The 12,938-nt window shown below is 47.0% G+C and overlaps 4 protein-coding genes across 4 annotated transcripts; 1 reads left to right on the forward strand and 3 right to left on the reverse strand.

Annotated features, from left to right (window-relative positions):
- Positions 1 to 2,123: 2,123 nt before the first annotated feature.
- Positions 2,124 to 3,224, reverse strand: F5891DRAFT_1060368 (uncharacterized protein). The gene is made up of 2 exons (XM_041362865.1): positions 2,780 to 3,224; positions 2,124 to 2,718 (listed from the first exon to the last, which is right to left on the reverse strand). The coding sequence occupies exons 1-2, from the start codon at positions 3,148 to 3,150 to the stop codon at positions 2,175 to 2,177; spliced, it is 915 nt and encodes a 304-aa protein (XP_041220611.1). The 5' UTR covers positions 3,151 to 3,224; the 3' UTR covers positions 2,124 to 2,174.
- Positions 3,225 to 6,222: 2,998 nt separating this feature from the next.
- Positions 6,223 to 6,486, reverse strand: F5891DRAFT_904673 (uncharacterized protein; the record flags this gene model as incomplete). Its single annotated transcript, XM_041373524.1, has 1 exon — positions 6,223 to 6,486. A coding segment is annotated over one exon (264 nt), but the record flags the coding sequence as incomplete, so codon positions are not given.
- A 1,323-nt stretch (positions 6,487 to 7,809) lies between these two features.
- F5891DRAFT_1194707 (uncharacterized protein) lies at positions 7,810 to 10,438 on the reverse strand (the record flags this gene model as incomplete). The annotated part of the gene is made up of 11 exons (XM_041367992.1): positions 7,810 to 8,399; positions 8,460 to 8,586; positions 8,675 to 9,267; positions 9,317 to 9,451; positions 9,503 to 9,698; positions 9,752 to 9,802; positions 9,852 to 9,980; positions 10,038 to 10,079; positions 10,139 to 10,174; positions 10,226 to 10,294; positions 10,364 to 10,438. The coding sequence occupies 11 exons, from the start codon at positions 10,436 to 10,438 to the stop codon at positions 7,810 to 7,812; spliced, it is 2,043 nt and encodes a 680-aa protein (XP_041220613.1).
- Positions 10,439 to 11,058: 620 nt separating this feature from the next.
- Positions 11,059 to 12,580, forward strand: F5891DRAFT_1060386 (uncharacterized protein). The gene is given in 7 exon segments (XM_041362866.1): positions 11,059 to 11,082; positions 11,095 to 11,132; positions 11,198 to 11,449; positions 11,511 to 11,783; positions 11,837 to 12,028; positions 12,082 to 12,178; positions 12,233 to 12,580. 4 exon segments carry the CDS (start codon positions 11,511 to 11,513, stop codon positions 12,397 to 12,399), a joined length of 729 nt encoding a protein of 242 aa, XP_041220614.1. The 5' UTR covers positions 11,059 to 11,082; positions 11,095 to 11,132; positions 11,198 to 11,449; the 3' UTR covers positions 12,400 to 12,580.
- Positions 12,581 to 12,938: the final 358 nt, after the last annotated feature.

A 12,938-nucleotide genomic window follows, 5' to 3' on the forward strand; every position in this document is an offset into this window, starting at 1 on the left:
AGTGCGACTTTCTGGATGGCATCCTGTCGAGAAACTTGCAGGAAGTAGCGTTAATGAGTGATTGAAGGCAGAGTAGGTGATAGTGGGGATTGAAAATAAAGTCTGAGTCGGATCCTTACTTATCAATGACAGGAAGATATGCTCGGCCGGTGGTGACTGAGGTCTTGACCCTTCCCAAGGGAGTTGTACCTCGTTCGTTTTGAGATCCGGTGGTCAAACTATTTCAGAATAGGAAAAGAGAAGGAGCAGGGTCGGAGCCGGGTAAGGTTGCGAGCTTCGGTTGCAGACAGCTAAAACCAACAGAGATCCGACTCGGATATCAACAGCAGTTTCGAGCATCGGTCGAGGATGAATGGCTAATGTTGACTATGAAGAAAGGCCAAAAATGCAGAATGGGTTTCAAGTAGGATTAAGGGATCATCCAGACCACCATTCACTACTGCCCGATCCCAACAACCGCCAGTGCTTAGCGCACATGCCCAGCACATGTCAGCAAATGCTGACGTGGCTTGAACATATGCGAACCACACCGGAAGGCGCCAGAATGAGAGGAGTGGAGGAGGGCGAGAAGGAGATGAGGGGGAGGTAAGTTTATGTCTTGGGTGCCTATGGAACTGAGGTAGTTAGCAGCATAAAAATGCACAATACATATCACACGCACCTCTGCAGCTTAGAGAAAGGTACCCACAATCCCTTGGCTGCGTTCAACACCATCAATCTCCAGTAAAATGTCACAGCTCATTCCAAGCACCACATCCCTTCGAGCTTTTGACAGACCGGCAGTGCCTGTTCGAGAAATCGGCTCAATGTCGAGTAAGACATGTTAGGACCTCATAAGCGAAGAAGGATGGCACTGACCACGTCTTGAGATGAATTGTTGAATCAGAAAATACGACAATGACAAGCAAATGTAGCGAAGCCATGGAGGACGAGTGCGACTCACAGTGGTGTGTGTGAGTTTTGTGTGTCTAGAATTTTTGGATAGATCCAGCGCCATATACGTTGAGCGTATGCCTACAGCATCGACGTCTTCCTATCATTCTGCACTGCTATAGTATTAAGCAATTATTACGCATGAATGCAAAAACTATACCACCGGCTTAGAATTCGACATACTGTTAGAATAATGTGTCGAACACGACAAACAAGCTCATGGATCAGGAAAATGATGCTTGATAAGTAGGCCAATACATGGGTATATAAGGACAACACAGATTTCGCCAACCTTATAAGGTAAATATTGTCATACCGGGTTATCTGGTTTTCAGTGATGCTATGTGTGACATACAACATCGACTGGTATGCACTTTGCTTAATCGAGTTTTCAATATCTCCCGCCCGATTCAGAAGCTCTCATCTGTTTTTGTATCTTTCATTGCTGCAGATCCGCTGACGGTAATTTTGGTAGATGCTTCCCACTCCTGATTAAGCTCATGACGCAGCTTCTGAGTGTCAGGCGGTCAAACTCATCATACATTATAATAGATATAGCGACTCGAGCGTATGTTGAGTTTGACGACTAATTAGCATACAATATGGTGAGTTGTTGAGACTGCAGTCATTTTGATGGGTTGCAATGTACCCTTGACGATACATGTGACCTTGACAAGAAGTGAACTCACCAGGGCATTAATTTTTGATGTTTTAATCTGACTGTGGTGTTTTTTGAAGCACTGGCCCGAGTGCAGGCATACACTTCGACATTCCGGTCCCTAGATTATGCGGGGACGACTCAGCCACGTTCTAACCACAGCTGCTTTCGCGTATGTTCACTCTGGATCAATGTGTTGTAAAATGAGCGTGACTATTGTGCTTGTCTGAGTGCATTCGTCCCTGATAGAAGATGTGCCTTCTTCACATATCTTCCCCATCCGCGAGCCTCTGGCTTTCCTTCCAAACCGCTTTGGCAGCAGGGTCATACTGACAGACTTTTCCAAAGGCTAGTAGATTGGTGTGATGCTCACATGTGTTGACTAGTCTTTTTGCATGTACATTTCACTCCTCGATTACATGCGAGTATATAACCAGATTTTATGGTAATCACATTTCGATGGAAACGTCCGTGCTCAAGTCAAGCGGCAGCTTGGGCTGTTCAAAATGCATACCCTCACTCCCGATTATAACAGTGATCCATCAGGTAAGTTGGCATGCCCTGTTACATCAATGAAACAAAACTACAAATGCGGAATAAATGCAGTCCAAGCTACTGTATCGTATACGCCAGTAGGTAGTGATTGTAATAAGCTCAGAATTATGAGTGCAATTAGTGTAATACACGCAGTAATATATATGAGAGTGGCGATCTGTCCAGGATAAAGTCCAAATATCTTAATCAAAGGCCACTGTCTGTGCATGAGTGACAGGGTATCAAGCGAAATAACTACTGGTGCACATATTACCAAAAGGGAGGTTGCGCGCCATAATGTGCTCTGCGTGGCTGTGAAACAGTAATTCCAACCGAGACAATGTATCCCTCCAAACACCATCCCATTGAAACATCCACTGAGAAGTATGATCTTACCAACACGATACCTAGTCAGTAGGCCCCCGTTATCGTCAAACTTACAGGCATTGTAGCCACCTAGAGATGGCACACGACGATAACAGGCAGCACGGGGGGAAGGGTTTGCCTCAATGCCAATGAGACAGACAAAGGGATAAAATATATGTCCCCTAATCCGCTCATAGTAGGACCTGGGGCTAAAGTCTCTGTTGTAACTTGATTTGCAAGAATGCAGACGAATCAGAATAATTTCAGGCAATGATATTGACGACGTACTCATAGTTTAGCAGGTCTGGCGGAGTTGCATTTGCTTTCAGATGAACAATATAAGGACATCCCACATCCTTAGGCTTCTTCCACCACAAAGCATAAGAAATGCAGGTCAAGGCAGCTACTGCCAGAGTGTCAATTTCAAGCAGGGTTATCGGAAGGTTCTGGATGCAACGAGCGACAAGCTGTGAGACAAACCACACCAACTGAAGAATGGCGATGCCTTTGGATAGTCCATCACCCTTGCTTCGGTCTTCTATATCTGCTTCTGTGATGACTGGCATGTCCACGGATCCCCTACGAACAAACTCCAGGAGTTCATTGGAAGTAAGAGTAGCTCGCGGCATGCCATCAACGTAGAGCATAAATCCACCCATCCATGTGAAGAACCCATGGGTTATTGTCCATTCTATAAAGGGATTGGTTGCATGTTGGTCCTGCATAACTGAAGAATCCAAGCATATAACTGATGTTTAAGCTCTGCATAGCGGCCAGGAGCGCCTGAACTTCATCAGGAAAAAACATAGTGACTACATAGTACTATATAGTCAGGGTAGTGCGAGTAGCCCCGTCGTCAAGTGCCCTCTATGTACTCACCATAGAATCCCATAGTAAGCTACCAGTAGCTACCAGGTACTACTGTAGTTTGTAGGAGCACTACTACAGGCAACTATGACAAGAAAATAAATAATCAGTCAAGGGGATTCAAACTCTCGAACTCACTATTAACTTTCTCACCCAACAATTCATGCAACAGCACACATACCATTAGGCTATCAGACTGTTACAATATATCATGTGTAATATAATTTAACAAGCTACCGTGGACTTGGAAGAAATTTCGTTGAATTACTGGCAGCAACTATTATTTATACTACCATCTGCTCACAACACAACAGCTACTATGTAGTAATGTTGTTATTCTAAAGCTTGCTGCATTGGTTCATATATTAAATATGTTTGTCTTTGTGAAGATCACTGCTGGTGAAGCTATATGTAGTGGTATGAAGACCTTGAAAGCCGGTAGCTCCTGTAGCTACCTGTAGCACGCTGAACTACAGCTTACTACAGCACTCCTGCATGCTACAGGAACAAATATTTGCTACCATCACTCCAGGTTACTCCTGGAGCTCCTGTAGCTCTATGTAGCCCTAGTGACAGCTACATAGGGCTACTAGGGCTATATAGTGCTATATAGCTGTCACTGGAACTCCCCCGATTTTTGTTTTTTCCTGATGTTCTACCCGCTTCTGAAACATCACCGGCTAACATAGCTGGACTCTCTGATATATCTTGATCATTGCTGTGGGTCGCGGCACTTTGTGCACTAAACGCATCATTAATGTCCTCTGCAGCTTCACGGAGGGTGACATGGCCATTTGAAAACTGCTGCGTGGTCCATGTGATCATGAGTTCTGGGGAAATCGACGCTGTGACCATGACTAACCACCGTAGATGTGCTCCCTGGTATAACTTGATCAGCGTCGTGGGTCGCGTCACGTTGTACAATTATAATAAACCCGTTGTCCCTAAAGTCCTTTGCAGCATCACGAGCGCTGAAAAACTGCCGCGTAGCCCATGTAATCATGAGCTCTGGGGCGATCAACGCTATGACCATGATAAATAGACGACGAGAAGTAATGGCAATTTTGCCCTCGTCCATACCCGGGATATTCGGATGGACGGCAGTCCATGTGCAGGCAAACAAAGTTAAGCCACAGCTCAAGATAATGTCCCACAAGGATCTGGTGTTGCAGGACGGACAGTTGCTAGCATCGAGTATATGGGGACTGGTGTTGTTGAGACTGGAGAGTGAAGCGTAAACGAACGGAACGCATAAGAGAACGAGAACTGTGCTTGGAAGGAGGGTCATCATGATGGTGAAGTTGAGGACATGGCGTCTGTCCTACTCTCTCAGGCTTTAAGTCACTGATGCTGTACCGCATTGACACCAATGGCAGTGAAATACAGGACTGCACTGCCCGGTGCTAAGCGCTCCCCACGGGCGATTCATGAAGCAGTGGCTAATGCCGCACCCGGACCGTAGTTGGGACGATCAAATACGATTGTAGGGAAAATAAGCCTTAGACTACATGATAGATGAACGAAAACAGTCACTCCTATAAGTTTATATTTATAGAAGAAATAAACTGTCTTCCCTCTATTGATCTGCCTAAGGGAGAGCATCATGAGCCCTTGAAGTCATTGCAGATTGTCTCACCTCAATTTCTTCCTCGCTTGCTCTTGTTCGTCTCAAATATTTTTGCATCCCCATGTGGTAGGTCTCCTCGCCCTCCGCTCGTTCGACTTTAAATCTCGACTTTATGTCGTGATCACTTTCGCCAACACCATGATTCTCGCCAAAAAAAGTGCATGTAATGTTCGATACCTTGGCACGATCTTAGGCAAGTTCAGTATCTTCAGTGGTTGTAAGACCAGCGACTGGCAGTTCTGCACGCGGTCAAGGACCTGGGGGAAGAGCCATTAATGAATATGGTGAAGGCGGGGAGGATGATAAATTGTGCTCTCAACATAGTTGAGGGCGGAATGCACCGTAATCACCTAGGACGCACTTGCAAACTCCTCGATGAAAAATTGTGACTTGCGCCCGGAGTTGAAAGTATCTATGGGCACGAAAGAGTGTCTTCTACCTGCTCGCATGCGGCGATCAGCGCGAACCAGACAGAGGGTGTAGCGCGCGGAGAAAGTAACGATCATGATACTCTGGATGACGAGGACAACTGAGAAATAAAACATTTTGTGAAAAGGCAGCCGAATCTAGCGTCAACAAGTTCAGAGACATTCAGGGTGATCAGGTAGTAGAACAAGACTCACTGGAAGCCTTGTATTCGTTGGGAGAGAAGGGTGCATTGCAAGATGTTTCGTTGCAAGCAGTGGGCCTAGTGCGACAGCTTTCTCGTGAATCCAGCGCACACGATGCCTACAGGTGAAAATTAAAGATAAGGCAGTGATCAACTATTCTTGTGCGGTCTGGTCCATGTGATTGCTGTGGGGAGCTGAAAACTTTGCCTCGAAGAGCTATGATAATGTTGCCAACTTCAAGTTGCACAAAGTTACAATATGAAATTTGTGAGAAGCAAATAGAGATTCAGTAATAAGTGTTTCATTGAGCGGCAGACTCGCAAGCCGTGACTGGTTGTCAAAGGAGCTCGCTATGTTTACTAGACCAGAAATGTTCGTGTGTGAAAAGACCAAGCAGCATGGTGGTCAGAATAGTAGTATGATCGATCGAGATGCGAGCACAGCAAAGGTCTACGTCTAGAACCGAAAGCGAGCGCGAAGTTGAAAATCAGAAAAGAACAGTATAAGTATTATGTAACTGTATCGTACTCGACAAATATCTCTACAAATCAATTTACAGGAACGAGATCATCGCAACCAAGAACTACAAGAATCGAATTGATTAACTGCGAGGGACACTTCTTGCGGCAGTGCTGCCAGCGTGTCCCATGTGCCATGCAACTTAAGTCAAGCTCAACACCGCCTCTGGGTATCACTAATACAGTCCAAGGATTATAGAATAGTTTTCGGGAAGCGGGTGGTACCCAGAACAAGAGACGACGATTCGGTCCCATTGCCCATCCATCTTCACCTAGCACAAACACAAATGTGTGGTTGTCATAGGAGGTGCCCGCAAGTAGCTCAGCAGTGTCGCGCAGTGCATGTGTCGTTGGGTTTGATGAGAAGGAAATGAAATCGTCGTTCGCAGTTTTGGGTGTGAGGACCGGTGTGAGATGTGGGATGCAACTGCAGTGTGAGGATGATGGTGAATAGTCTTCTTCGGTATGGTCTCCCATCCAAAGAGAATGAGACTGAGTTGACCCAATGAGTGTGCTCCACTAAGGGCTTACCCACTGGCTTCCCTGTTGCTGGATCCCACAGCCGGACAGTATGATCATGTGAACCTGTCACAATGCGACCTCCGTCCTGCGAGAACGAAACTGACTTCACCCGATCAGTGTGCCCCTCCATGGGCTCACCGACAGGCTTCCCTGTCGCTACATCACACAGCCGGACAGTCTTATCTTCCGAACCAGAAACGATGCGACTCCCATCCAGAGAAAACGAGACTGACATGATCCAACCAGTGTGCCCCAGCAAAGGCTCACCGACAGGCTTCCCCGTTTCTGCATCCCACAGCCGGACAGTTCGATCGTGCGAACCAGAAACGATGCGTGTCCCATCCGAAGAGAACGAGACTGGATTGACCGAACCAGTGTGCCCTTTCAAGGGTTCATCAACTGGCTGCCGCGTTACTGCATCCCATAGCCGGAGAGTCTCATCGTATGAACCTGAAACGATACGAGTTCCGTTCGGCGAGAACGCGACCAAGTTCACCGACTCAGTATGCCCCAATAAGGGCTCACCAATGGCCTGCCACGTTGCTACATCCCACAACTGGACAGTCTTATCATACGAGCCAGACACGATGCGCGTCCCATCCCGCGAGAATGAAACTGAGGTAACTGACGCAGTGTGCCCCAGCAAGGGCTCGCCTACTGGCTGCCCCGTTGCTGCATCCCACAACCACACAGTGCGATCATACGATCCAGTTGCAATGCGAGTCCCATCCGGCGAGAACGAGACTGAGTTTACCCAATCAGTGTGTCCTCTGATCACAGTCTGAACAGTTGTCCAGTTGATATCACGTCCAGACGCTACACGAAGAGAGTTTGGAAACCGTGCAGAAAACGTTTTGGATAGTGCAGAGTTGAAAGGAGAGAATGGAAGTGCTGATACATAGAGATGAGATGTGCTGTGCAGGATGATGCAGGCGAAGAGTTGAATGAATCTCTGCACGTCCATTGCAGCGGACGAGGCATCTTCGTATCCGGTGTGACCCTGTGATATTGCGATTGCGCGTTGGTGGGCATGTGATCTGATGCTCAATAACCATATGCTCACCTTCAACCACTTGGCAATATGTGGAAGGACAGGGACTGCGCCGCTGAGCGCATTGATAAGGCCGAGTACCTCGAGCCAGAAGAACAGTCGTTCGTGGTCAAAGAATGATTTTATTCTGTGGCGAGTTCTGAATCGAACTTAGCGGCTTGTACGTGTGAAAGCCAAAATCGACAGGCATGGGATAGATGTGGGGGGATGCGCTTCTCAACTCGTTCTCGCAGACCAGGATCTTCAGAGTTGGGAAGATAGGATGATTTTAAATCGCAGATATTGAAGGAGAGTCCATCTTTCATCACTCCAAGTGAGGCGAAAGCAAGATTACGTTGAACATTCGGCACATCGATGAAGAAATCTCCAGCGTGTGATTGATCTGTCAGGAAATCGTGAAAGGATGCACGAAGAGGTCGGATTGGGGTGGATGAGTTGGTGGTGCCGCTAAGGAGGGATCCCATATGTTCCACTATGACCTCCACTTTGTAATGCTCGCTTTCATCTCGAAAATGGCTTCGCATGGCATTCAGGGAATTCAAAGGAAGGGTTTCGGCTGTGCCAAGGATTTGTCCCATCACGGAACGAAACACTGCTAGCTGTGTTTGCTGAGACCTGAGGCTTGCGTGTCTATCCTTTGGCGTGATCTGGGTGAGAATGAAGTCATACATATCATACAACAGGTGCTCCCGTTCGACAGGATCGTGCGATACTATGACATTGAAGAACCGAACAGAAGATGAGCCGGGAGGAGGTGCTTCGATCTATTTACAAGCAAGACGTGCCCACTCAGAAAGATTATCAGCTTTCTTGGCCAGGGCTGTGAAATCCTTGCTCCCAAAATCTGGAAGCCCTTCTAATTTCTGATACGTAGGTGCAGATATCGCATTCTGCCACTTCTAATGGAATGTTGTCCATAGAAATCTCTCAAATGTGTTGAGCGCCTGCAAACGAATTCTGAATGTCGCGTAGCGGGCGGGAGGTGACTAAGATCCGGAAGTTTTTTGGCAGTTTCGTGATAAGATTGATGGTTGGGTCTCGAAGTTTACCGGAAAGAATGCGAAGAATGTCGCTGTGTGTCTCCACTGCCTCGCCACTTTCGTCCAGTGCGTCGATAACAGTCACGACGGGTCCCACTGGTGACCCAGAAAGCTTCCCTAACGGTTCTATGACAAGCTTCTGCCACTGCTGTATGACGTCCGGTGTAGTCTTGAGCGCAGTCTGGTTCTTGACTGCATGCGCTAATGCTCGTCTCATCTCCGGATGACGGTCAGCCAGGTCTCGCGCGATAGTGATGAAAACCTTTTTGTGACGATCCTCCGTGTTTCGGTCGAAGCAGTAACAAGAACCGAGTCCGCCCACCCCGATGAACGAGTTGGCGATCGTGTGAGCAATGGATGATTTACCCGTTCCGGCAGGTCCGGATAGCCATAGCACGCGTGGAACATCGTCTCTGTTGTCATTGATCCACCCCATGATGTCGGAGAGGATGTCAATGCGCGTCTCTTGCAGGCATCGCTTCCTAGTATCCAGTCCTGCGGCCTCCGCATAAGCCATACCACTGAATTCCAGTATTTCGCCTGTAGAAGGATGAATAGATGGCGAGTCAGAAGCAAATACAATACTTACTTGTATCGTGAATGTAGGTGGCTACGTCGCAAGTGACTTGGTCGCGGAAGTTTTGCATGAGCGCATCCAACACATCGCTATACTGTTGTATTGTATCGTTTGTTTCCGAGATGATGTTCTTTCCGAGTCTCCCCCCTATGATAAAAATGAAAATCTGCCAAGTGTAACAACTTGTTGGTGACTCACAAAAGCTTTTCTTTTCTGAATAATCCCTGATGAAATTGGCGCATTCTAGGGTCTGCCGAGAGATCTGTCCCAAGACGTCCTTCATTGACGAAATCTTGAGAAGCGTGTCGTCTTGCATTATGAAGCCATACACTTGACCCAACTTCTTGTAGAGCTCAAGTACCGCTTCGTCACGATCCGCCTGAGTAAGAATTATCTGCGTGCAGAATAGGTGAGCAGGAAATACAAATAACGGCAAGACAAACGTACTTTTGATGCGCAAGAAAGCACGCCCAATGCCATCTTTGCATACGGATGCACCTGCAGAATGGTGTTAGTCTAGTTCTAAATAGGAAGAGAGAGAACATACCTCTGCTATCGTCCCGATCACAGTGTCGAATGTCCTGAGAGGTTGAAGATAAGTGGTCTCTATACTGTCTGCGTCATCGAGTGCTGCTGATCCATTTTTGCCTGGGGACAAGACGGGTCTCGCACGTCCCTAAAGTGATTTCATCTGATCTGCACTATGACCGGCATCCTGAAATGCCTTGTTCACAGATTGAGGATTGGCGCCTTGTTGCACAACAGCAGAAGTATCCTGAGCCCGGTGTAGCCAGTGGAAGTTAGACAGAGAGCAGACGTCGGAATGTCACCTACCTGAACGGGGTCGCGGCTGCGCAAATTCTTCGAGCGCTTGTGTATGATCTCAGTCTGATCCAAATACAACTCGGTTGCTCTACTTACAGGAACCTTCTTCGTTACACCATCCTTGACCTTGCTCAGAAACCGATGAACTTTGTTTGGCGGTTGGACCTGGACAAATGGGGCATCACAGTCAGTGTTTGAAAGTGTGATGGGAAGTGATGCACATGAGCGACATACCGAACTTCCGCGAGCAACTGCTGTGGTGTCTGGAGGAACTGGGCTTGAGTCCATTAATTGACTGATGTTGCTCATGGCGAATAGTTAAAGATCACTGTGGGCGAAGTAGGCGTTGAACGAGAAGAGTAGGTAGCAACGTCGTTTAAATATGATGTCAGGCCTTGACCGCAAGCCTGAAGGCAATGCTTATTTGCTACTGTGTTGACTAGCGTTAAGCATTGGGCAGGCTTGGAGCAGGCGCTATGTAACTACGCGAAATGCCAGGAAGTTGAAACGTTGAAGGAACGACCGTATCTTCATTCATTTACCGTTTGTCTAGCTATTGACGATGGAGGTCCTAGTGATTTAGTTATAGTGAGAACGTTCGCGCTTTTGACAAATCTGTGTTCGACGTCAGAGTTGCCCGGAAACAGCAATGTTCGATCGATCATCTAAATTACATAATGACCTGTCCAGGACGTCTCGGAAGTTCCCTGGTTTCAGTGTTTTCTGTTTTGAATATCACAAGTGCATTCTACGTGCATGAGTATTTGTGTCTTTAGAATTTCTCCCAGTCTAACAGATGGTTATCATTGCGCGAGAACGTTCCATGTACTTCTGCTGCCGCATCTCAAAGTCTTACAAACGCCGTCACGGTAACGACCGGTGTCCGGCAACGCCCGCCCGCAATCAATTAATTCTTCTGGTTCCAACTTGAACTTTGTTCCAACTGTGCGCATCTTGATGCACGTAGGCATGAGGCTGTCCATGTATGCATGCGGATTTAGATGTGAGTGCCGATCCCAAATATTCCAGTACAATGTTCGACGAAGATTTACTAATTATTTTGCATAGAGACCCGTTGCCTTTCATCGTATCAATAACATGTAGCTACCTCAGCAGGTTTCGTGAACAATGAACATGCTTCATTTCTGCAACGATCCATTATGTGAATACCTTCTCCTTAGCGATGGGCGATATCTTGATCCTAAACGAAGGGCTTTTGTGCGCAAGGTACGCCAAATGTACCCTTGACCTTGTCTTAGGGATGCCGATAGATGCATATATAACGCAGCTTCAACACTTCCAAATTATCACAAGCTCACAGAACGTAACATAACCAACCTCCACTGCAGGCCTTTGGCTGACCTTCCTTCTCCTCCGACAGATGCTCGAAGAAATCACATATAGCGAGAACTCAGTTCTTATACAAAGTTCCAAATCACAAGACACCGATGGACACTCACGCGAGGATATGCCACCCCAATGGCAGCCCCCACCGAGTCCAATAGCGAGGCGCTTGTTCATTATCCTTTGCTATATTTTTGTGGCAGACTCGAACCTTGAAAGTTTTTGGAAGAGAATCAGTAGAGACTCCTCGAAGGGCTGGAAAGACTATCATGCCGAATATTTTGACTTCCTTAACCGCATAAGCACCGTGGTAAGTGGCACTATACGGTCATCGGGTTGACCAAATTCTAAATGACTTACCAGCAAGGACTGCTGCTCACAACGATAGCTGTCTTCATCTCAACTGCAGCCCCGTTATCTATCCTAAATTATGCTGCAGACATTCCATACGCATGTTTGTCTGAGTCACTCGTCTTCGCTTTGTTCGGGCTGTTCCTGCAGTTGTTTGTCTCTGCCTACTTGGGACCACGCTATAAACGCGCGAAAACATTGGACGTGAGTCCCTGTTAAAACTACATATTCCCAGTGAATGTACCTATGAAACTTAGGAACTCAAAGAGAAACGCTGGATGATCTTTTGTCACCTCTTCAATTTAGCTCTCCCAGCTCTTTTCTTTAATGCTTCTTTAGGTTGGCTCTTAGCGGGTGCGATTTTGACTGTTCGCTCGAACGATGGCACTGATACCTTCATGTTTTCAGCGATCGTGATCACCGGGTGCATGTCACAATCACTCCTCACTCGTATTCTCACAATCATCACCGTCGTTGCTCTGGTCTTGCTGGAATTTCTGTCCTTCGTGATTCTACCTCCATTTCGAAAATTTTGGGCCGTCTCGTTGTGGGGTGTTCACCATGACAGACATTGAGGATACGGGACGGTTCTATCACTTTATTCAGCCTCTTTACGATATGCGCGCTTATCTCTGTCTTTGACAGTTGTACTACGACCTCCAAATGTACATGGTATTAGCATGCCTTCCCGATGTATATTTCTTATATCCCATTCACTCATGTATATCTGTTATAATCTTGATCAGATTCACGTTTTCGGTTCAGTTTTGCGCATGACTTTCGTTCTTGTCCAGGAAAATGGCGCTAACGCTTCCACAAACTCCCAGCTGACGACAGGTCACCCCACAGACCAGCTAGAACGGTTGGGAATGCTGTGTCAGCTGAGGATAAGAGCACGCAGATTCAAACGGGACACATGGGCAATATGAGCATGCTGTCAACACAACAGTCGCGAAGGGTAAAGTTCTCTCCGTATCGAGCAGCTTCTGTCAACGATGATTGGTATGAGTGGGTGGTTGGAGTAATCCTGGCTGGTATGCTGTTGTCCATTTTGCTCGTATGAACTGGGCATTTCATGTTTGCATCGAACCATTTCTGACTTGGGTGGTATCTG

This window comes from Suillus fuscotomentosus, assembly GCF_016647785.1.
Source record: "Suillus fuscotomentosus strain FC203 chromosome Unknown F5891scaffold_72, whole genome shotgun sequence".
Lineage (NCBI taxonomy): Eukaryota > Fungi > Basidiomycota > Agaricomycetes > Boletales > Suillaceae > Suillus > Suillus fuscotomentosus.